Raw genomic sequence first — 25,895 nt, 5'->3', positions numbered from 1 at the left:
GTATGTGGAAGTCCTGGGAATTTCAGTCTCACCTAAACCACCCCAGCCTGTCCATGTGACACCTTTCCTGACCAATCCCAGTATCCCACCTGCAGGGGTCAGTCTAAGGGAAGCTGGCTTTGAATTTGGCAGAAGCAGAACGTGGAAGAGGAGACGCCCAATGGCTCACACTCGCTTCCCCCTTCCTTCCACTGATGGGAACCACAGGATTTCTCACCAACTCTGCAGTTGCTGATATGTGTATGGTTTCAGTGCTGGTAAAATACTGCACACAACGTTCAGAGCAGCACTACTCACAATAGCCAAAAAAATGTAAACAACCCAAATGTCCACCAACTGATGAGTGGATAAACAAACTGTAGTCTAGCCATCTGACAGAATATACTCAGCCATAAAGTAAATGAATCACTGACACAGCATGGATGAGCCTTGAAGACATTATGCTAAGTGAAATAAGACAGTCACAAAAGACTACAGATTATGTCGTCCCTTTTATATGAACTGTATACCACGTAAACCCACAAGGAATGAAAGCAGACTGGTTGGAGGGAAGGGGATGTTTGGAGTGACTGCTTAATGGTTATGGGGTTTTCTCTTGAGTGATGAAAATGTTTTTGAATGAGGTACAAGTGGTGACGGCACAACATTGTGAATGGACTAAATGCTACTGAATTGTTTGTTTTAAGATGGTTAACTTTAGGTTATGTGGATTTCAACTCAATTGAAAAAAAAATATATATATATATATATCACAGATCTTTCCTCAACCTGGTAAGCTGGGCTTCCTCACTCCACATCAACCCTCCTACATTCCTAGAACAGGCCCTTCACCTGTTGGTCTGTGGGACTGGAAGAGAAATGCCTCCTCTGTACCTTCCACTGCTTGAGTTCCTGAGGGAAATGCTGTGTATTTCTTGATCATGCAGGTCTGTCAGCTTCAGCACTTTCTAGCCATGTGAGTTGGGCCCCCAGCTTTAACCTGTCAGCCTTCAGGGTCCTCAGCTACACATTTTTTGCAGGGTTGATGTGATCATGAAGTGAAAAAAGGCAGGAAAAGCTTGTTCTTAGGCATGTCAGGAAGATATAACAACGATCTTTTTTGTAACTCTAAGCCCCAGTGGAACAAAAGAAAAAAATCTCCACAGCTATTAGCCTCCTGTCCACCAGGGGGAGCCTTCTGAAGGAACCTGTCATCAGTTCTCCCACCATGGTTTCCTTAACTCCTATTTCTTCTGCTCCTTCATCCGCCCCTCCCCAATTCATCCTACTCCCCAATGCAGTAGGACCCAATTTTTGCAAAGCTAACTCCACTTGATCCTTGCCAAGGGACCACGGGGTACTCTGGATGGTGTTTACCACCCGAAGCTCTGCAGTTTTAAACTCTAAACCAGGAGTCATCGGGCTTTTTCTGAAAAGGACAGAAAAGTAAATATTTTAGGCTTCATGGGCTACTTTCTTTACAGATACAGGTTGTGGGCCAAATGCAGCCTGCTACCTGTTTTTGTACAACCCTTGAGCTAAGAATGATTTTTATTTTTTTAAATGGTTGGTTTAAAAAAAAAGAAGAAAAATATGTGATGTGAAAATTAAAAATTTCAGTGTCCTTAAGTAGAGTTTTATTGAAACACAGTCCCATTCAATTATTAATTATTACATATTATCTATGGCTGCTTTTGAGCTACACTGGAGAGTTGAGTAGTTGTGGCGAGACAATATGACCCACAACGCCTAAAATATATATCATCTTGCCCTTTAAGAAAAAGTTTGCTCTAAACAAGTATTAGTGATTAAAATCACTGATGGACTCGTGTTGGCTTTCCTGAGAATAAGTATACAGTTGACCCTTGAATAAGGCCCTGTGCAGTTGAAAAACCATGTGTAATTTTTGACTCCCCCAGAACTTAGCTACTTAACTACTAATGGCCTATGAATAGCCTACTGTTAGGTAGGCTTCTTAACTGTTTGATTAAGAAGTTAAAAATGCATGACATACCTAACCAACATATTTATTGAAAAAAAGTCCACATGTAAGTGGACCAGTGCAGTTTAAAACCATGTTGTTTGAGGGTCATCCGTAATTCTTTTACGGATATACAGGGCTCTTCTGTTCACTCGTCTGCAAAATGGGGATAATAGTACTATCTCATGAGGTCGTGGTGAAGATTAAATCACTTTAGCACATGAAAAGCAGCTAGAATAGTAACTGGCATTATAAGCCCCCAATAAATATGAACTCTAATTGTGTATAGACTTGGTAAGGTATAGATATGAATTCAAATAAATACAGAAAACAAAGACTTCTCCCCTCCCAATTTATTTTGGAATGTGCTGTAAACAGTTTGAAACGTCCCTTTAATAGCTCTCTGGCTTCACCAGCGTTGGATGACATGACAAATTCTCCTTCATAGAAGGTACAAGAGAAAGAACTGGAGGGGCATTTAGATCCTTCCCTCATCAGAAAGTGTGATTGCATCAAAAGGCATCTGGTTTTCAGTAAATCTGGCCCATGTTTCTCTGGAGTGAGGTGTCCAAACCACTGTTCATCCATATTTCCTGAATAATTTGCTCCCTGCGCTCAATCCTTTCTGCCAGCTCTGCAGCCTCTATGGAACTGTAGACAGGATATGAAGTCCTACAAAACCCTGACACTTCCCCTGGAAAATCAGAGTCAGAGGAGCCCTCTTCCTCCTCTTCATCCTCGCTGTCCTCCTCAGCCTTGTCACTTCCTGCCACCAGGTGCTCCCTCGCCAGCTGCAGCTCCCGGAAGTCCTTGGTGCAGGACACTTTGATAACCAAGGCACACAATGTGAGGGCCAGGCCAATGCAGACGCTGGACATGAACAGCAGGGCCGCTCTCTCAGGGTGGGCTGCAGGAGGAAGAGAATATGTCAGGAGCTGGGAGGAGCTGTCAGTCTGCACCAATCCCAAATCCCACAGAAACAGATGTCTACCCAAACAGGTGGCTAATGCAGACGCGCCAGTCCTGGATAACATCTTTGAGATCACCCACACCTAACTGATCATATATCGCCATTGATTGTTTTACAAAAGGTTTTTAAAGCATATATGAGTATAGTCAATACACGTATATACATGAGAAAACACGTAGCAGAGAGACTCGGGAGCCAGACCCCTGAGTTCAAACTCAGATCTGCCACTCACTAGCTGTGTGACTTTGGGCAGGTTGTGTAACCTTTCTGTGCCTTAGTTTCCTCTTCTGTAAAATGGGGCTTATAGTGCCTTCCTCTGACAGAGTTGTTATGACAAAATGAGCTAATTCCTTTAAAGCTCGTAGAATACTCACTGACACATAGTAAATGGTCAAGAAAGTGTTAGCTATTATTATTAGTAGTAGAAGTAGATTATGAAGAATTAATTTATGTATGAAGTACATACATGAACTTAAGTAGTAATATAATAGATGTTAGCAAAGCTTAATTCCGTTTTTTATATTAAAAAATCAATACAAATACAAAATATAAAAATAAAATAAAATATAAATATTTCATAAAAATATAATATATGAAAACAAAATAAATAAAAATATAAGTCAAAGTTGTAGTCATTTTTTCTGTGTACAAATATAGTAATCTTTCCTGTATATGAATGTCAATATAATAATAATAGAAACTAAAATAATGCTAATGTGTACAATATGCCTTGGTCTAAACTCTTACATATGTTTAATCCTTACATTAACACTGTGTGGAAAGGACTATTTTACTTTCTTTTTTTACCATCACTATCCCCACTTTACAGTTATGTACCCTTGGGGTATTAGCACCCCTATTCTGGGAAGTAATGAATGATCCAGATAATGCCCTCAAAATATAGATCAGAAGTTGACAAACTTTTTCAGTAAATGGCTAGATAGTAAATATTTTAGGTTTTACCAGTCAGAGGGTCACTGTTGCAAGTATTCAACTCTGCTGTTGTAGTGCAAAAGCAAGCACAGACAACATATACACCAAAAAGCATGGCTGTGTTCCAATAAAACTTTACTTATAGATTTGGCCCTCGGGCCAGTTTGCCAACTCTTAATAGAGATGCTCAAGCTAAGGGCAGGGGGGAAGCACTGCCCGAGGCCAGTTGGCCTCTTCAGGCAGAGCCAGGACTGGAGCTCAGATCCTGACTGGTGAGCTCTTTGTGGGGTGCAGAGGTGCCCCTTGTGGGGTACCCTCAGCACTTTCTCAGTTCATCTCAACTGAATGGATCCTCCTCCAGATGCATCACCTCCCTTTTTATTCCAGATGAATAAGTAAACTGTTGTCTTTGCTACCTCTGTCCTTCCCCAGAGGTCCAAAACTAGTTTCAAAACTCAAGGGCTGTTAAGTTTCACATACAGTCAAGGGTCCAGCCGCTGAGATCTGATGGGAGGGAAGGAACTGTGACACCTTATCTTCCTGAAACCTGAAACCTCCCCATTTGGCTTCCTTCACTTACAGCTCCAGTCATCGCTGGAGTTCCTGGACTCAGATATGTTGTCACCATTATCCCTGCTAGAACAATCCCATCACTCTCTTTATGACACGGACATCTTAATTCATTTATTTATTTTGGCTGGGTGTGGGGCGGCAACTCGTGTTTGCAGTGCTATTAATAACGATATATTTTTCATAAGGGTCAAGGTATTTAAAAGATTTAGGCAAATATAGACATGTATCCTTTGTGAGAAAAGGAAGGGCTCTTTTCATTTTGGGGAGCAGTAGCAAATGGGGATTTGGAGACACTGGCTCTGGGGACAAAGTCATTAACAGTAATACACAAAACGATGCCAAGATCTGAGCCAATCTTCTCTCCTTCTCCCCTCTGCAGATCCAAGCCTCGTCTCTCCTGGCTTCACTCTCACTTGCCTCCCCTTGAATCCTCCTCCCTCTCCTTCCCTGCTGCAGACCCCACCCATCCCCTCCAATCCTCAAGCCACTGTCCTTCCCATTCTAGTGCTGTTATGAGCTTTCAACGCAACCACCACTCAGCTCTCCTTGGAAAACACACACCTTGAGCCCCATTGGCAGCAATGTAGCTGCCTGTTTTCCAGTGCAGACAAGGCCAGTTCTAGGCAGACAATTCCATCCTGGTCCAGCTTCTGCAGAACAACGATTATCCACGCCCCCTCCCCGCCTCTCCCTGTGGTGGTGCAGTGGGAGGACCCAGTCCTTGGGGCAGACAGAGTAGGGCTCGAGGTCTGACTCTGCCACAGTAGGGCAGGTAACCACAGACTCATTACTGTACCTCTTTTTAAAAAAATTTTTAAGGACTCCAGGTGGACAGAATTAAATTAGTTGTAATCCTTGGGACACGAACCACTCTCTTCGTTGGTCAATACCTGGCTCTTCTTTATGTTCACTTGTTTAATGAATTACTTTTGGTACAGTAATAAGCGCCTGTGCTGTGAAGCAGCTCCCTGCGGGAGTGAGGGTCTGGACGACCCCGTGTCTAACCCGTACTTCCCCAGACCCCTGCTTCCCCCACCACGGAGGCTACTGCCGGAATTCCATGTTCACACTCCCTGCTTGCCTTTTGATAGAGTTTTTTGCATCTCTTTGTATTCCTAAAAACTTTTATTAAATGGATATTATGTTACAGATAATGTTTGGGACTTTTTTTTTTTTTTTTACTTAATATATTGCTGTACAATATTCCATTCTCTTGACTATAACAATTTATTCACTCACTGTCCTGCTGATGGGCATCTGGGTTGTTGCCCGGTTTCTGCTATCGTGGACACTAGCTGTGAACATTCCTGTAAACATCCCTGGTGTACATGTGCAAGTGTTTCTCTTGGGTACAGTCCTAGGAGGTAAGTGACGGGTTTCAGAGTATGCGGATTTCAGTTTTAGGAAATTACTGCCAAAGTGGCCACAATGTGTAAGGAATCCTATGAATCCTCATCTTCTCCAGCACTTGGTATGGACAGACTTGACTTTTTCCCAATCACACCTTGATTTGCATTTCCCTGATCACAAATTATGTGCACATCTCTTCTCATACTTATGTGTTTCCTCTTCTCAAAATGCCAGTTCGTGTCACTTCCCCATTTTTTTCTAGGGGTTGATTGTGCATTTCCTCTTACATATGAAGAATATGTATACTTTCTGTATATTCTTCATAATAATCCCTTAACAGTGTGCATATTGTGAACATCTCCTGGTGAGCAGCGTGTATTTTCACTTTCATTAAGGTGTCTGTTGACTCAGTGAATTTATCTGAAAAATAGGATGATGAACACTGCTCTGCTCCCTCTTCCCTGTGGACAACTGGTCCCCAGCCTCCTCTCTTGCCCCTTCTGTCTATCTTCCCCACATGGCCATGGTAGTCTTTTAAAAAACACACATCGGATTACATCACTAACTGACTTAAAACTTACAAATGGTCTCCCTCTTCTCATAAGCTAAAAATCAAGTCCTGACCACCGCCTGTGAGGCTTGCCAGGACCCAGCCCCCACCACCCTCCCAAGTTCACCTCCCAAGAGTCTCACCTATACTCTCTGCCCTCCCCTGCACGGGCCCTTTCAGATGTTGGATGCCTTCGCACCTTGGCGTTTCTGCACGTGCTCTTCTGTCAGCCCGGAAAGTTCTTTGTCCGCTCTTCAGCTAGCCCTCCGTGCCTCCCCTGCCTGAGCCTAGGCCAGGCCCCCTGCCGTTTAGTCTCAGAGCATCTTGAATGTCTCCTTCACAGCCCTATTACACTTGCCACTTACTCACTGAATATGTCTGCTTTTTCTCTCCCCATGGAATGCAAGCTCCCTGAGGGCAGGATCTGAGACTGTTCTGTGCCAAATCCCCAGTGCCCGGTGTGTTCTCTGGGGCACAGCAGGGATCACGCAAATATTTGCTGAGTGCGGGAAAGGAGGGGATCATGGATGTAAGCGCCAGGCTGGGTGCCCTGTGAATGGGGATCCATAAAGTCGGTTCTCTCTCTTCTCCTCTCCTTCTCTTCCTGGGAGGTGAGGGTCTGTCTTCAGCTTCCAGAAGACCTTCTCACCCATAGGACTCCAGTGCCCTTTGGCTCAGGTCTAGGGCTTGTCCACATCAATCCCCCTGAGGTCCAGTGACCAAAGATGGAGCACAAGGGCAACTCTCGGCAAGCCCATTGGAACAAGGCTTCCTATTCATCCAAATCAACTAGCTTGAAGTCACAGAATCACCGAATATTAGTTAGAAGGAATCTTAGATGAGCTGACCCAACACCCCACCTGTTGTAGCCAAATCACTCGTCCAAAGCCATCACTTGGCTGGGACCCAAGCTCAGGCCAAGGCTCTCTCCATGGCCCTAGACTTCACACCAAGGGCACTTCATCAGTTTTCCAGAATCAGCCAGACCACTTTAGTCCTTTGTGAATCCTTTTCCATTATGTATTCTGGAAAAATAAAAAAGTTTTCTCCTCGTGGATGTACAGAATCTTTACATGTGTTATTGTTGGTGTTTTTCTAAGTCTGGCCTTGGTTCATCTCAGAGTAGAGCGAACAACTTTTAACTTTACCAGCTGTAGTATGACCTTGGGAACCTAAGAACGGTCCTTTTTGACCCTTAGATCCTGGGTCTGAGGCCAAAACAAGCTCCAGATCAAACCTATTCATGTCCAGACAAGACACCCAGAGGCCGGGTGAGGGTCCCTCCTCCTGGGGCCCTGGTGCTGTGGGGAGGGTCCACCAGGAGAAAGCACACAGCATACTGGGCCCTGGGCTGACAGCACTTAGGGATGTGATAGAAACTTTCTGTCACGGAGCCAAAGATTAGACACCATGGGAATATATCAGAGTCCACACCTACGTGACAAGGTGGCGCTGATTTCCACTTGTTCTCCCTGGTGGAGGACCATGTAACTCTGACTTTGGAATGTGGTGTTGTACTTCTATTTCAATATGGGTTTGTCTGCTGTTCTAGAGTTCCTCTCATAGGAAACAATAATGCCCCCCAACTCAGGAGGTGCTGTAAGCCTGTTCCTTCCTGCTCTGCTTCCCTCCCTGAGGCCCAGTTACCCCAGGCACCCCAAAAGTCCACAGCAGGTTCTGAAAGGGCTGAAGACCCACACTTATCACAGTCCCAAGGGGTAGGAGTGACAGAAATATCAGGCCACAAAAGGCATGCCTGTAGCCATATATGAGGTAAACACACAAAGCCAAATGCCAATAAAACACTAATGAGGTGGAATGGGAGAGGTCATGTTCTGAGGCAAGACTGTCACAATCTGCCAGGGGACAATGGCTCACGCTGAGCCAGCTAGTAAACTTCCCTCCTAAGAAACACACACACACACACACACACACACACACACACACACACACACACACACACACACACACACACACACACACACACACCCCTCTTTCCGTGTCTCTAATTTCAAAATTTTCCTATAAGTTTCTTCAGACTTGTGACCCAGATTCCCGAATGAATTCAAGGAGTAGTTCTGAATTGCTGAAAAGAGGGTAAATGCAAACAAACCTGAGAAGCTGACCCACTGCTGGGAAAATGACCTCACAGATTGTCTGAATGGCCACAGGAGAAGCCATTCATCAGGGACCTGCAGGCGTTCTCATGTCCCTTCTACCAACCTCTGTGTTGCAATATCTCAGGATAAGTACCACGGTTTTGGTTTTTTGTCTACTTGTCCCCTGTATACCTGGCCGCATTCATGTGTCGCAGCTCCTTGCAGCCTGACCTGGGGAAATGTCCTCTTGGATTCACTCAATTTACCAACTATTTGGCTGGTTTGGGCCGGAACCTGCCCAGCTCATGTTCTTGGCCCCTGGATGCTCCTGCCAGCATCCTCTCCTTCCGGCAGTACCCAGAGACCCCAGTCCCATGCTCAATCACATCCCCACAATGGGCCGAGGATGGTGCTTGGCATTGCTTGGCACTTGCTGTCAACTCGCTACCCGTTTGGGTTGAAATGGCTCAGCTGACACCCACATGCACCTCTGCAGTGTGCTGGCCTGCAGACCCCTCACCAAGCATCAGGTGCTGCCCACATCCAGAGTGACCACCCAGAGAGTGACAGGCCAAAGAAATTCACAGTCAAGTCCAGAGACACCCATTCCACCAAGACGTTGCAAGCCTTTGTGATGTGAGTCATGAGCTTCTGTGGTGACTCCATTTACCTGACACCTGACACAGTGCATTTACAGCCTCTTTCTCTTAGACATTATATCTTGGCTTGGTCATGGCTTGCTGAGATGAATGTCCCAAAACATCCCTCAATAAAACCAATAATCCATCACGTCCTTACATTTAAAACATTTTTTTACTATCTTATAAATAGCAAATATTGGATAATAATAAGGCACAGGACAGCTCATAATACCAGACCAGGATTCATCATTCGGTCATTTGTTAACTACTTACTGTGTATCTATTCTGTAAAGGCACTGTCCTAGACATGGGGATATGACAATAAATAAAATGACAAAACACCTGCCTATATGGAGACAGGCACTAAACAAATAAATCTGTCTATGATTTCTGGGAGTGATGAGGATGTAAAAGGATAGACAGGGTTGCAGGAAAGCTCATTCAGATAATTCAAGGTCAGAAGGTTTCCGTCCTCAAAATTCTGAAGGGCAATGCTTCTTGGTGAGAGAAGCTGAGTGCAAGCTTTGTACAAGGGTACTTTTAAAAGTTCATAGAAAAATTGCATTAAAAGATAATGCGATGTTGAATATACTAATTACCCTTATTTGAGCATCACATATCGCACACAGGTACTGATGTTCAATGCTGTACCCCACCGACATGTACAATCAATTATGTTTCAATAAATTTTTTAAAACACTAGAAAACAAAAAAAAAAGATATTATGAATCCTTCCATGAACTTTTTGGAGACCTGCGCATTAGCCAATTCTGAATCCTGGCCCTGATGTTGTCCATGGTGACCTCAGGCAAATGGCCCAACTCCTCTGAACGTCAGCTTCTTTGAATGCAGAATGGGCAATCAGAGTCCCATCTCTCAGGATTGTTGCTATGGGCTAAATTGTGGCCTCTCTCCCCACTCCCAGTCCATGTGTTGAAATCCTAACCCCCAATGTGACTATATTTGGAGATGGGGCCTTTAGGTGATAATTAAGGCTAAAGGAGGTCATAAGGGTGGGGTTCTAATCTGATAGGATTGGTGGTTTTATAAGAAGAAGAGATCTCTCCTTGTCTCTGTCTCTCCCTCTCCCTCTCCACCATGGGAAGACACAGCAAGAAGGTGGCCGTCTGCAAACCAAGAAGAGAGCCCTTACCAGAAACCAAATCGGCTGGCATCTTAATCATGGACTTTCAGCCTCCAGACTCATGAGAAAAATCAGTGTTGTTTAAGCCACTCAGTCTGTGGCATTTTGCTACTGCACTGGAAGCAGACTAGGATGGCTGCTGAGAGGAACTGACAGGGCATCTGCGGTAAAGCACACAGCATGGCCGCAGCCCAGAGAGCAAGGTCATTATCATGCCTCTTCAGTTGTTATTCTGTTTGAAGGATTTTCATGATGCTTTCCTCCAAGGGACTCTCAGGGGACTGTGTAAACATGGAGATATTTCTGACAATAAAAATCCTTACATTTCTTAACACTGACAATTGTCAGGAACAGCAAGACATGAAAATGGGAGAGTGGTTAGAAAAGAGAAATTTCTCAGAGGAAACCAACAACCTCATACCACACAACAAACGCACAGGAGGAATATTCATGTGGGAAGTCGATGTTGGCAGAGGATCCCAAGACTGAACTCTCTATCTCCTACATTGAGATATTCCTTTAAGCCTTTATTTTCCTCTGAGGAAGGCTTACCCCAAACAGCCCCAACTCTGAAGGCCTTGAATAAAAATACTGTCATGCATTCTATCAGCATGTACGTTACTGAAGGTCAGGCAGGCATTGTTGAAACTTACAGCCAATGCTCCAAAAGGCAGTCTGTCTTAAGATAAGCAGAGGGGATGGGGAGAAAAGACTGTCTGTACCTTTCCTGCACTGAACAGGACCTGCAGGCTCAGTGCAAGCCTTTGGCTCTGCTAATTCAGGAGGGCTGAGTCTGATCGATCCTTGTGGGAAAGATTAACAAGGCAAACCCTGGCAACCATGACAAATAGCACTCATGACTCAGAAATGGGTAGAATTCAATAGTCCTAGGTGCTTCCCAAATTTTAGAACTATGAAATACATTCCTCATATTCCTACTTTTCATGAGGGAAATCACCTGTGAAGCCCGAGTCCTAAATAGTGTGAGTTTATCTGTTTATGTGGCTCTCCTGTTGGTCGCCTGGTTGCAACTGTACCTGAATTCAGGCCTCTGGGTTTCTGGATCTTAGAAGACGGAAATTACCATGTTAAACTTAAAGTCATTTTTCCTTCATTATCTGAGTGTTGTAATTGAACAGCACATTTGTTAATAAGACATTAGTAAATTCTTTAGCATTCTAAGAAGCTTAGATTCATTGACCTACCTCTAACGTAAGCAAATGCAGCTAGAGAGTTGCTAACAATAACTCCATCTTTCCTCAAAACCCTCGATTCACTTGGGTCGAAGTTTATACCTGTTTCATAAAAAATGCAAGACCAATTAATCACAGATGTTCACAGTACGCTTGTCCTAAGATACCCCTGCTGCTCCTAATCCAGGACTGTCACAATAATTAAAAGTCACAGACATCCAACAAATAGGCCTTTGACTAAATAATGGGAGACAATGCCAGGAGGAGTGCTTAGTAAGCAGTCCCTGAAAACACTAAATGATAAAAGGGACTAGTTGGTTCCAACTTCAGGTGCTGTGCATCCTTTTAACTGCACAAGGGAACAAATTTATTTTCTCATCCTAAAGGCCATGCATTCATCATGCCTCTCAAGGCTTAATAATGTCTCATTTTAACCATGGAGCTACTTTCTGTTCTGTTGACCAGAGATAAGGCTAACTTCGAATTGGGGAGGGAGGTTGTGCTGGGCTACTTTTTCTGAAATACCAGCAAAACTGGGGTAGATCTGCTGTCAGTTACCTGGTTACACTGCCAGGACAGAGCTTAGCGAGCTGGTGATGGGGCAGCCTGGGGGCTTAGGGAACTCGTAGGAATGTCAGACAGGGCAGGTGCTGCTGAAGAATCAGAGCACAGAGCTCTCAGGTGTCCCTGTACAGGAGGACTAGGATATTTGAGGGATAGGGTGGGAGTCCTGTTAGAAAGAGGATGCAGAGCCTGGACAAAAGCTAGGGAGGTGAACTAGATGACAGAGCAGACCATCACCAATAGCCAGCTCTAAGCTTTGGATGAACGGTGATTTCTATCCTTGGTGCTTTCCTGCATTTTCCATACCAACCATACTTTACTTTTGTACTTAGGGAGAAAAGACCTATTAAATATAACAAAAGTAATACAAGATAAAACTCTTGCCACCCAAAGCCTAACATCTTAGATGCTACTGGGTCCTGGCAATTTCTATTAGGAACTCCGTGGGTGTGAATTCCAACCTAGATTTGATAGGAAAACCAAACTGCTCATCCCCCTTATTTACAAAAGTCAAGTGCAAGCTAAGGAAGGAGGCAGCTGGCGTGTGGAGTGTGCATGTCCCACCTGGGTCAGGCCCCCCCCCAGGTTCCTGACGGGATCATCCTTGTAGTAAACTCATCATATAGTCTGGGAGCCCCAAATTTATTTCTGAGATATCTTTTTTGAAGTGATTTTTCTTTTAGGAATTGAAGGGAGAATGGAGGAGAGATTTAATCAAAACAAAATGTTGGCCATCATTTGTAAATGTCAGCTGCAGTACTATCATCACCAGAACTAGTTATTCAAACACACCTGACATCCCCTTCCATCTAAACAGTGTGTGACTGTGGTCACATGAGGGCTGTTTACCTTTACTTAAAGAGAAATGCTGGTAGTAAGCCATAAAAATTACCATAGTCACCATCTTTCTGCTTCAAAGAAGGGTTTAGATTAGCAATAGCTGGATCAATCGCTGTGAGTATGTTCTTGGGTACTGAAAACCAAAAAGAGATATTTTAAATATTTGGTATATTTTTAAAAATGTGTACACTTAATACATTTTTAAAGTGCTATGTAGATAAGATTAATAAATCACTTTTCAAATCAGTACAAGAATCATTCATGCCACCTTCTAATTATACATGCACCCCATCTCCCCCCCATGGTATCTGTGTGGTCACCAAATTTCCCAGAATTGTGAAACTTTAGGCCCATTTTGCAATATTTTAAAAAATAACAATATAGAGAATAAATAAACATGATATAATATATCCATCTAATGTAATATAATTTAGTAATAAAAAGAAACTAAGTACTGACACATGGTACAACATGGATGAACCTCAAAAAACATTATGCTCAGCGAAGAAGCCAGACACAAAGACGATCTGTTGGACAATTTCATTTATACAAAAAATCCAGAAAAGGAAAATCAAGAGACAAAAAGTAGATTAGCAGTTACCTGGGCCCAAGGGAGGGGGAGGGACCGCAAATGGGCACGAGGAACTTTTGGGGATCACGGAAATGTTTTAAAATTGGAGTGTGGTGAAGGCACAAGTCTAAATTTACTAAAAAATCACTGGATTGAATTCACTTCAAATGGGTGAATTTAGGGCACATAATTAATACCTCAATAAAGCTGTTACCTGTGAACATGAATTTCCCTGAGACACAGTAAAGCAAAATGACAGTGACCAACTCAAAGCCCACCACTGGCCTCTCGCGGCTCCCGCTCTGCTTTGCACCCCGGGCGCTTTGCCTCTTTGCTTCCATAACAAGCCAGAAGAGAATTCCAGGACTCCAGGCTAGAGAGATGTGCTAAATTTTATGAGAAAGGAGCATAGCAAGCTGAGGACAAGAAGACAGCGTGATAGACTCCTGTGGAAGGTGGTTAAAGATTCTGACAGACTGACCCTAAGAATAAACCACGGGGTGTCAGGGTCCCCAGGCAAAGCAACCTGCGGATGACAGCACCAGCAAAACGGAGGACGAAGCAAGAATTCTGAAGGCTGAGCGCACCGCCGCAGGCTGGGAGAAGGGAGAGGAAACCAAATACTCTTGCTGTAGAAAATTGCTTATTTTTGTTGTTCTTTAGCCCAGCTGATATGGGAGAGAAGTGGCAGCAGGAAATGCAAGGGAAGCCAATACAAACCATGGAAGTTCCACTGCACTGCTTTTTTTTTTAAAAGAACTGGTGAGACATCTTCAGCAGAAAGAAAACCTCATTTTCGTTCTCCAAGTGTTTAACTAAATTCTTCTGGGGATGTCCCAGGATCAACAAACACAGAACATTCCTAAAGTGTGAATTTTCCACGTACAGGAGGCCCTGGCGCCTTCATGCCCATCAGCAAGTGGCAAGGCACTTTCCAGCGAGGCACAGTGAAGATGCTGCTGGAAGATGCTGTCCGAGGCCTTTGAGGCATGCCCCTTGGTGGCCACGGGCCACACCACTGATCCTGGGACCATGGAGTGCCCAGAGAGCTGAGCTGTGCTACTGAAAAATGGTTTCTGATTAAATAACCTCTCGCTCATTTCTGGGTCCTGATTCCCTGAATCCCTGATTCCCTGGCAGCAGGAAGTCCAGGAACTGTCATCTCTCCCTGCCAGGAGTGGCACTTCTTTCTCATGTCTGTCTTGTCTCTTGACCTGTTCTCAAAATATGACCCAAGAAAGGCCTTGACTCTCTGCAAATACCAGAGGCTTTACAGTTTGAGAAAGAATCAGAATTTTATAGAGAAGCTCAAAGAGGAAGGACATTCTAAGATGAGCTTTGCATAATAACTAGACACTCAAAAGATTAAATTGCCTGGTATGATACAGACCACAGCAGGAAACTTGCCCATTTACTATGTGAAAATGGCTCTGATGTTGGGATATTCATTCATTTAGGACCTTTAAAATAACAACAGGTGTCAACACACCTGTCAGATTCTTGCATCTCCTTGTTTCAAACTGGTTCAGAACAAGGACAGGGACTAGAGCGTGATTTATGACCGTCCCTCTCCACTTGAAGTATATTCGTGAAAACCCTAGCACAGCACTCTTCATGCAGCTCCTAATGTTTGTCAGAGCCTGTTCTTGGCAGTTTAAATGGTGCATCTTGCACAGTCCTCTTAGTGGTCTGTGAAGATGTGTATCATTCCCATTCTTCCAGATGGAAAAACTAAGGCTCAAAAATGTGCCTTTCACCCAGGAGGAGGCACAGTTTCAACTCCCGGTGTGGCTTACATAATCCCCTTGCCTCTTCTGCAATGCTGTACTGTCTGTGAAACATTCAGCCTTTGGGAGCTGGATCAAAGATTATTTTAAAGGATTATTAAGATGGCAAAGTGATTCCCACTCAGGCAGTCCCTCTTGAGTCTGTTTAGGTGAAACCAGAGATGACAATTCTAATGGACTTGAATGGTTTGCTAAATTTGGGCACATTCTCCACCTCGATTTTTTTTTTTTTTTCAAAACGAATCGTCTGTGTCAAGCCTGGGTTGGCTCAGACTTTAAGAAAGAAGCCTCCACAGGTTGAACTTAGGGCCCAAAATAATTCCTCATATCACAGACAAAAATGATCTCTGCCTGTTTCTCTTTCTCAGTGGTGCCCAGACTGCAAAGGCACCTCCAAATCCTGCACAACCCTCCCACCTGGGAGGACCTGTGAGGCCCCAGGAAACTGTCAGGGCAGGGATGCTGGCTGTGCCTCTCTCTTGGTGACCCTTGAAGACTGGTGGCTGTGGGCATGGGGAGGAGCCTTCACAGCAGAGAGGAAGGGAAGCTGGCCAAAGTCTCCAGGTCTGCCTTGCCCTGTTAGGAAGAAAGACTGAAATCCAGCATTTCCAAGAAGTTTAGCTAATGGGAAAACTCAGAGGGAAAAACAGAGAGCTCGGGGAGCTCATTTAGCAGAACATTAAAGAAAAAGACTTGAGTGATGCATCTCTAAACCTAATCAATGCCCAAGTGCTCTGCGCTGCCTCCTGTTATTAAAGCAAAAGGCCCCACAGCCCAAATGACTCCCCCGAGAGGACACAATGGTGCAGAAATTCTCCACCCAGCCTAAAAGCAAGATGCGAGAACAAAACGCAGAGCCATGATTAAATGAAGCTCTATAAAATAGGGAGGAATGTCTTTTTTAAAATGCAAATTGATTATGTCCCCTGAGTAAACCTTCCGATGGATGGCTCAGCGTTGTCCTTTGGCGCAAGTCAAGCGTGAACTGCCTGTCCCTCCAATCTCTGCTCTGGGCTCACCCCCCAGCCTGTGCACACGCCCATCCTGCCTCCTGCCCTTACCTCCTGCCACTTTCACTCTGCTGACTCCCACACACCCTCCAATCTCACTTGCCTCTGGGAAGCCCTCCTGGTCCTCCAAGTCCCCCAGAGCCCCCTACATGGCCCCACAGCTTGGAACTCACCATATTCCATTCTACAGCCTGTGGAGGGGGCCATATTGCTCACCGTGAACTCCCTAGCCCCCACCTCCACACCTGGTATGCAGCTGGTGCTCAGAAAACAGTGTGGCATAAGTTAAGGGGAGATGGCAGCAGCGCTCCCCCGTCCCTTCATGGCCTAAGCTCAGCCACCCCCAGTTCACAAGGAGCAGCAGTTCGTAGCTGGATGAAGTCCAGTGACCTTCTGACATCGGGATGCCCATTCCCCTCTCCCCTCCAGAATATTCTAGTTGGCTGTGCAACAGGGGCAAGCTGTGGGTGAGGCACCCGTGCCCCTAGCTCAGCCCAGCATGGGTCATTTTGGAGAGGAGTAGCATGTGCTTCTGTAGAGATGAGGGTGGGTCCCCACAGCAGGGCCTGCTTGACCCTTACAGAACCCCTCCTCCCACCCCACCCCAAGGGGTAAGGTATGCCCCAGGTCAGCAGAGCAAGATTACTGGGTAGGAAAGCAAAGCTAAGCTGGAGGCTGAGGTTGGAAACACAGTACTGGAATAGAGGCCTGTTGGGGTGGATCTTCCCAGACCTTCCTATTTAAGAACATCTTGACTTGGGTGGGGGGGTTAGTTGGGCCCCTCTCTGGAAGCTGTGTTTATAATCACATCACATGGTCTCTGGCCAGGGCTGATCAAAGGAGGTGGTTACCTGACCCTAGGCCAGCCAATTAACCATCTTTCTGTTAAAAATTTAGAATTAAGATTGCAAGACTACACATCTTCATATTGGTAGGACTGTAACATTAAGTACTATTCAGAGCTGTGGGAGTGGCTTTATTCCACGCAGCCCAGGCTCAGAGGAAGGCTGTCTGTACTGTGTGGGTGGGTGGGTGGTTAGGAAGTGAATAGCAGAGAAGAGAGATGGAGAGATGGTCGTCATACTTTTTTCAGAAGACAAAGGCCATGCAATGGGAATGCCAAGACAACTTCATTCATTCCCCAAATCCTCTTCCTTCCTATTATAATGAGAGAAACATTCCACCCTCCTATCAAATATCAACCCCAACCCTCTCAGCTTCTACCAGACCCTAATCCTTCCAATACACCAGGTCTCTTCTATATCATTGTGTTTCTATTCCCCAAATAGTTCTCAAATCCATCCAGTGTTCACCGTGTCTCCTAGTGCCGCTTCAGTCTAGGCCACCGTTGCCTGTGGCCCTCTAGCTAGTCTCCCTGCTCCTACTCTGTTCCATCCACTCTCCACTCAACAGCCAGAGAGGTCTTTCCAATGCCCATCACAGAGAACACAGGGAGATCTCACACATTTTCTTTTATGCTTTGGCCTACCCGTGATACCACTGGCTACGTCTAGTCACATGTTCATTTCTAATCTCAAGGAGGTGGAGAAACATGGTCTTCTATGTGCCCGGAATCTGATCACATGACCCCCCTACCTAGAACCTTCCACTGGCACCCTCTTTCAAGACCTCCTGGGAACTGGTTCTGGCCCTCTCCAGTGCCACGTCATGCCACCTTCCTCCTTGCCAACTCCTCTCCTCTGTCCCAATCAGCACCTCTGCGTCTCTGTCACCCACCCCCATCCCCACTCTGCCAGTTCACCCCCCCCCAGTTCAGCTGAAAGTTCACACCCAGAAAAATGTTCTCTTTGGAAGAGTTCTCAAACCACCACCCCCAAGCTAAATTAGGGTCCCTCCACCATTATCCTCTTTTATAGTATCCTGCCCTTTTCCAAAACAGAGTTTGTTGCAATAGGTAATGACAGATTTGTTTGTTTATTTGTTTATTTATTTATTTAAAAAAGATGACCGGTAAGGGGATCTCAATCCTTGGCTTGGTGTTGTCAGCACCACGCTCAACCAGTGAGCAAACTGGCCATCCCTATATAGGATCCGAACCCGTGGCCTTGGTGTTATCAGCACCGCACTCTCCCGAGTGAGCCACGGGCCAGCCCTGGTTATTTATTTAATACCTGTCTCTCTCCCCTGACTGTTAATCCCAGGAGGACAAACACCATGTCTCTTTGTTTACTTCTGTATTCTCAGCACCTGGCACAGCTTCTGACACACAGAACACACCCGCCATGCGCTGAACAAGTGAAGGAGGGAAAAGAGGCTTGAACCGGGACATGCGACCCCCAGGCCACAAAAGCTCAGCTTCTCCACAGCAGCCAAAAAAAGCCACAGCCCCAGTAATGGCTCTTGCCTCATCCTTGAAAATTCACCTTACGTTTAGTCTAAACTCCTGCTCTGCATTCAACACTCCGCTGAAGAGGCCTAAAGTTACTGGAACCTCAGCCAGAACAGGCTCAATGCCACCCAGAGCTGCTTAGATGTGGTAGCAGGAATAAAGCCCGTGAGCAGCTAAAACCAGCCTTCCTGTAATGTAAGTGTGGCCGCTGTTATTCTGGGAATACTTGTAAGCAGTCACCTCATTGTACCTATTGAGATGGGAGGTGCTCAGTTTCCCTGGGTTTGGGTTTCAGGACACACCTCTGGGTTTCAAACCACATCCCGAGGTCTCAGGGCCCTCCTGTCCACCCTCCCATAGAGAAGAGTTACTGTTGTTAGTTGAACCTATTTAAGGAGACCTCAGGGGGCTGACTTATGCAAATCCAGTGGCTGGGCACGCTCCATAGAAAGGGGTTATATAACCCTAATGGCCAAGCATGCTCAATAAAGTGGAATTTATATTCATGAGATAGCATGAATATGTATTAGATAGCGAAACTAGAAAAGTTGAATCCCGGCAGAAGGTGGGGTTGTTGCTCACTTTCCTGGGTCCAACCCGCACTGCACTTTGCCCCAATGTGTGTATCTTTCTTTTGTATCAAACTTACTTTTGGATCTTTCTTTTGTATCAAACTTACTTTTGGCAGGCGGCTGCTCACTCTCTTGAGGCAGCCTGTACCCTGTACTAGACTTGAAGTGGGTATTTCTTTTTTGTTTTTTAAAGATGACTGGTAAGGGGATCTTAACCCTTGACTTGGTGTTGTCAGCACCACGCTCTCCCATGAGAGCTAACCGGCCATATAGGGATCCAAACCCCGCGGCCTTGGTGTTATCAGCACCATACTCTCCCAAGTGAGCCACGGGCTGGCCCTAAGGGGGTATTTCTTACTTTTGTACTGGACCTGGTGCGGGCTCTGCTGGGTCTCGGGAGCTAGGCCGCACTCTCTGTGAAATCTGCATCTCTTATTCGTTTACATTAAATCCGTTCTCACTTTCTACTGTGACTCTGCCCTTGAATTCTTTCCTGTGGTGGAATCAAGAACTTGGTAAGAGGACGAGACCCCTTCTCCTCCGGCATCACTGTTACAGCACTGATACTGCAGAAAAAATTTTTAGTTCAGGATAGAAAAGTCCAGGTATGCAATGGAATATTATTAGGCCATAAAAAAGGAACAAAGTACTGACACATGCTACAGCATGCATAAACCTTGAAAACATACGCTAAGAAGCCACACACAACAGACTGCATATTGCATGACTCCATTTATATGGAAGGCTTAAAAGAGGCAAATCCATAAAGATAGAAAGTAGACTGGTGGTTGCCAGGTGCTGGGGGAGGGGAGTAATGGGTGGATGGGGTGACTGCTAAAGGATACACCATTTCTTTTTGGGGCGATGAGAATGTTCTTTGACTGTGGTGATGGTTGCACTAAAAACCATTGACTTGTATGCTTTAATGGGTGAATTATATGGTCTGTGAATTATATCCCAATAAAGCTGTTATTTTAAAAAGAAAAAAAAAGGCTAGAAATATTTGGCAGGGGATAAAGGGGTTGCCAAGAGTGAACGTATCAAGTTCTTCAGTTATAGTACTTTTTGGGTTCCCTTTGCTTTTATGCTCATTTCAAAAATACAGTCAACATATTAGGATTACAAACTGGAAATCAAAAAACAATTGCTGATTTACTTGTAAGCAGTTTTATGAAACTGGAATCTAAACAAAGCAGGCATTTCATTTTATTATGTAAAGACTAGGGAGACAAAGTAATGCTGTCGTGTAACATTTTTAATTGTTTTCGGGGGAGCATTTGATCTGTTGACTCAATGCTGTGGATATGTAGATAAAGTAGCTGCTGGCAGCATCTTGAGTTAGTCATTCAGGGCCTAAAAGCAGTCCAGGGAGGTTAAATAAGAGCCACACAATACTTCTGTGAACTTGCATGACATACCAATAAATTCTAGAGCCTCCTAAGAGCCTAGATTAAAATTGCTGTTCTCAGGGACATCAGTTCTACCCCATTTGCTTGTTCTTTTTCTACCCTCCCCATTTGCTGCCAATCTGATTGCTAAAAGCACTTTGAAAGCAAATTTTAACCAAAGAAAATCCTACCACTTATCTGATGTCAATGTCATAAACAAAAAAAAAAGGATAGAAAAAGGGGCTCTGGAATATCTGGGATGACAGGACAGTTTCTGGGGTAGAGTCATTTGGCTCATTCCATTCAAACTGCTACTGTTCACAGGACCCCCAACTCCAAAGGGGCAGGGTCTTCAGGCAGCTTGCTGTGGGTTTATTCTTACCACATGCGTAGGTAACAGTGAGGTATTTTTTCACTCCTGGCAGACAGGGGCTTCCGAAATGGTGATTGTTGACAATGATTTTGCATCTCTGCTTCCCATAGCACCTTCTGGATAATACTTGTAAGGCTGAGTAAGACAAGCAGTCTGAAAGGCAGGAAACATCAACGGGAGCATTAGGTTGCATTCTACACATGGCCACCCCACCGCTTATGCTCCTCTCTGTAAATAAATAAACTGAACAGGCTTTCAGATTGAATGAAGACTGTTTCTCTGTTTGTTTTCTGTCTCATTAAAGCCCCTAAGTTGGGCTGAGCCAGCTTTGCGGTCGTGTGCTGGAAGGCCCTGGGCTCGCTTTGATGTTCTCCTGGCACTGTCTTGAAATTCTGATGCCCGTCTGAGCCAGGGGCCCTGGATTTACATCCAGCACTGGGCCCATACATTATGTAACTCATCCTGCATGCAGAGCAGGTGAAATATGTAGAATGTTGAATTAAGGTTCGTGTTTCTTTTATAACCCTCACCACTCTTTGAATTATTGTGTTTGTTTATTTTAAGAACCCATCTCCCCTACATGAACATGAGGGACTACTTCTGTCTTGCTCATCATCTAATTCCCACTGCCTGGCCTACTGTAGAAGCCTCCCAAAATAACGGATGAATGAATGAATAAAATGAATTAATAAAGACGAGGACATGTTTTTCAGCATGCTGGCACAATGCCATCATATCAGTAAATATTAATTAAACACCTACGGAGGAGGAGGCAGGCAAACCAGTAAGAAGAGACTGCCTTGCATTCGCAGGGGGTTCAGTGGAGCTGGAGAGACAAAACTTACACGTGAGACCTGGAGTCTAACAGTGGGACACAGTGATGGAGAGCCAGAAAAGTGGGTCCTGACACGAGGTGCTGGGGTCAGGGGCGGGAGAGTGTGCTGTGGGCTGGAGTGGCCAGGCAGGCTTTATGCATCGTGGAAGGAAGAGCACAGATAGGGGAGAGGCGGGCCAGAGAGAGAGGCGTGAATGCTCAGGAGGGCAGGCCAGGCACACTTAAAGGGCTGCCCTCAGCTGGGTGTGAGCAAAGTAAGCTGCACCAAGACGGAGACTGTCCTCCAACGCTCAGCTAAGGAATCTGGGCTTTATTCTGCAAGCAACAGGGAGCCTAAAGAAACAGCCTGACGCTATTGTCTGTTGGGGACAGTGTACAGGATTCCCTGGGAGGGAAACGGAACCAAAGGCAGGGAGAGCAGTTTGAAAGCGATTTTAATAGTATACTTTGCGGGGAGTTAAGGGCTTGACAAGCAGGGAATGGAGAAGAGGAAGATTTCAGAGACCTTGTGAAATTCAGCTCATAATAACAGCTAGCATTATGCCAGGCACTGTCCTCAACACTTGTATGTTAACTGATTTAACGTTCCCATTAACCCTATGAGACTGGCCATTTGTAACACCCCCGCCCCCCAATTCTGTGGATGAGGAAGCAGACACAGGAGGCTCTGTAACCTCACACGCTAGAGAACAGTGGGGCCTGAACAGCAGTGCTGCAGCGAGGCTCCAGGGTCTGCAGGTGACCTCTGAACCCTGCTCTCCAGGTCTCCAGTGGAGGGCGGGGAAGGAGCTATGGAGGATGATTTCAGATCTTAAGCTGAGGGACTGAGGAAACAGTGGTGCTGCTGACAGTGACTGGGGAAATCAGCAGGAATAGACAGTTTGGAGAAGATGATAAATTTCATAAAAAAAAAAAAAATACTGTCCTGCATTTGAGTTTCAAGAGGACTTGGAGGGAACGTTCATATCTGGAGATGCCCATGGGTGGCTCTTGCCTGGAGAGGCCGAGGGCTGGTGCTGTGGTGAAGGGCGGCTCAGGGAAGATGTGGGGGACACAGTGCAGGGCAGCCTTAGAAAATCTATGCATGTCTGTTCATGGCTCATAGATGACAAACTCCTCTGCCCTTTAACAACAAAACCTCTGCAGTCCCCAGACCCCAGAGCCTCTCGCCAGCTTCATCTCTTTCCTTCACAGTCAGGCTTCTAGGAAGGGTCCTCTGTGCCCCTGCCTCTGCTGACTCTCCCCCCATCCCCACCATGTCCCCTCCACTCCTCAATGTGCTTCTGTCCCACACACATCCTGAAACTGACCCCTTCCCCAAGACCACAGGGACCTACCACTGTCCTATGCAAGAGATAAGAAGAGCTGGTCCTAATCCTCCCCTGTCTCTAGACTGTCTGGTGCCTAAACACTCTTGCTGAAGGATTCCTCTCCCACCTCGGTTCCCTGGTGCTCGTCACTTGGGTTGTCTCTGATCCCTCTATCCCAGCACCTTTGCAGACCAGCCCACCCAAAGCGAGCTCTTTCCTGTGCCTAGGTCTGAGCTCTCTTCTCCCGGCTAATCTCCATCTGGGCCCCAAGCCCATTCCTGTTGCCACCAAACCACTGAGAGCCAAAGACTGGCTCACAACCTTCAGCCTGACAACTCTCAGAACTCCAACCCATGCAGCAATTGCCTTTTCTCTCTTTCCAGGAACCTCTCATTCCACAGTCTAGACGGGATCCATCACCTCCTCCTATTCCCTTGCTAACACCCAAGCAACGCTGCCTACCCCTGCCTGCTCTCCATCTCCTCCTCCTCCCGCCCCGGGATCTGACAGTCTGGCCCTGGAACACGTCCCTTCTCTCAGTTCTTCAGTCATGGCCTTAGTTCCACTCCTGCCAATTTTGCAGCAAGTCTTCTAACTGTTCTCCCCTCCCCCCATTTTCTTCCCTGCACATGCTTCTGCCCTTGGCCCTTTAGTGTGCTCTTTCCAATCACGTCACTCCCTGCTTAGGGTCCCTCACTGCCTAGAAGACCGGATCCAGCTTCTGTGCACGGCGCACAAAGCTCAGCAGCACTTGCCTTCTCTCCCTCCTTCTTAGCTTCCTCTGCAGCCGTCCCTCCACCCCAGCCTGAGTCCCAGCCTGCAGGTCTCACTGCAGCTCCATAAAGCTGGCCTGAGATCCTTGATGTCTCCATACCTTTGCACATGCTCCTGTGCCCACTTGGAAATACCCGCTTCTCTCCATCTTCTCAGTTGTGCTGTCTGCATGATACCGATTTCCAGGCTGCAGTTAGTAGCTTCTTTCTCTGTGCTTCTACTGCTGCTGGTATAGCTCTTATCATATGGTTCTACCTATTTGCTCATTCTTCTGTCTCCAGACTAGACAGGGTGCTCCTGCTCCCAGTGTAACTGGTTACATTTCAGTTAAAGTTTGTTTATTCCTTGTATACATTGCTTGTTCTATCAGTAAATTTCCATGACTAACCTCTTACTCCGTTTCTTCCTATCTGCCTTTTAAGATAATGCCTCTGGCGCAGAGGTCATGAATTGTTTGACTAAGGTATTTTGCAGGACGGTTTTAGTTAGCTTAACCTAGCACAAACCAGGCTACACTGGTTGAGCCCACATATTTCTCTACCGAGCTGGCACAATATCCAATGGATGACCTTTTGACATCAGAGGGCTGAAAACTCTACTTCCGGATCATGCTAACACTGCCATTTTTGAACATGAGACCCACGAAGAGGCATGCAGATGGCTCATGCCTGCGCAGATTGCTAAAGAACTTCCTCAAACCCTTTAACCAGTCACAATCCCCTGCACCTTGCACCACCCCTAACCACTTCTACATAAATTTCTCTTCTTCCCTGCTGTAGAGAAAGCAGATGCCCATCCAATCACTTGTCTCCAGCCCAGCTTTCCCTCCTGAGCATCACCTCTAGATGTATTAGTCTGTTTCTGTTGCTTATAATGAAATACCTGGAACTGGCAAAAAGAACAAAGCTGGAAGCTTCTCACTACCTGATCTCAAAATATACCACAAAGCTATAGCAATCAAAACAGTACAATACTGGGATAAAAACAAGACACACAGACTGATGAAACAGAATAGACAGTCCAGAAATAAGCCCAAGATATACGGTCAACTAATTTTCAACAAAGATACCAAGAAGACACAATAAGGAAAGGATAGTCTCTTCAACAACAATGTTGGAAAAACTGATTTCCACGTGCAAAAGAATAAAATTGGATCCTTATTTTTCATCATACACAAAAACCAACCCAAAATGCATTAATGACTAAAACCTAAGACCTTAAGTTATAAAATTCCTAGAAGAAAACACAGGAGAAAAGTTCCTTGACATTAGTCTTAGCAATGATTTTGTAAATAGGACAACAAAACAAAAATAAACACGTGGGTCTACATCAAACTAAAAAGTTTCTGCACAACAAAGGAAATAATCAGCAAAACAAAAAGGCAGCCTATGGGTTGGGAGAAAATATTTGCAAACAATATATCTGATGAGGAATTAACTTCCAAAATATATAAGGATCTCACACAACTCAGTAACAAAAAAATAATGTGATTAAAAAATAGGCAAAGAATCTGCATAAACATTTCACCAAAGAAGACATAAAAATGGCCAGCAGGTATATGAAAGGTGCTCAGCATCACTAATTGTCAGGGAAATACAAATCAAAACCATAATAATATGTCATCTCATACTTGTTAGAATGGCTATGAGGTTACTTCAAAAAGTTCATGGAGGGCCGAGCCCGTGGCACACTCAGTAGAGTGCTGCGCTGGGAGCGCGGCGACGCTCCTGCCGCGGGTTCGGATCCTATATAGGAATGACCGGTGCACTCACTGGCTGAGTGCCAGTCACGAAAAAACGACAAAAAAAAAAAAAAAAAAAAAGTTCATGGAAAGATTTGTATTAACTTTCAATTCTAATTTTCCACGAACATTTTGAAGTATCTTCGTACTACCAAAAAGAAAAGAAATAGCAAGTGTTGGGAAGTGTTCAGGGAAAAGGGAACTCTTGTACATTGTTGGTGGAAATACAGATCTCTGCACACACTGTGGAAAGCAGTATAGAGATTCCTAAAGAAATCCAAAATAAAACTACCATATAACCCAGCAATCTGTTTTCTGGGTATATACCTAAAGGAAATTCTCCATTTCTTGGCAGACACCAACTGAG

The 25,895-nt window shown here is 45.2% G+C and overlaps 1 protein-coding gene across 4 annotated transcripts in view; it reads right to left on the bottom strand.

The window, feature by feature from the left end:
• Window positions 1-2,307: 2,307 nt before the first annotated feature.
• The window catches only part of EVA1C (eva-1 homolog C), an 83,131-nt gene continuing 59,543 nt past the window's right edge, over window positions 2,308-25,895 (bottom strand). For all 4 annotated transcript variants that reach the window (XM_063107505.1, XM_063107492.1, XM_063107495.1 and 1 more), the window contains 4 exons: window positions 20,878-21,021; window positions 12,870-12,950; window positions 11,426-11,515; window positions 2,308-2,867 (listed from right to left, as the gene is read on the bottom strand). In XM_063107505.1, the coding sequence (XP_062963575.1) occupies window positions 2,491-2,867; window positions 11,426-11,515; window positions 12,870-12,950; window positions 20,878-21,021 (692 nt within the window). In that variant the 3' untranslated portion in view covers window positions 2,308-2,490. The remainder of the gene's footprint in view (window positions 2,868-11,425; window positions 11,516-12,869; window positions 12,951-20,877; window positions 21,022-25,895) is intronic.

This window comes from Cynocephalus volans, chromosome 1, assembly GCF_027409185.1.
Source record: "Cynocephalus volans isolate mCynVol1 chromosome 1, mCynVol1.pri, whole genome shotgun sequence".
Classification (NCBI taxonomy): domain Eukaryota; kingdom Metazoa; phylum Chordata; class Mammalia; order Dermoptera; family Cynocephalidae; genus Cynocephalus; species Cynocephalus volans.
This window is presented reverse-complemented; position numbering and strand designations above follow the sequence as displayed.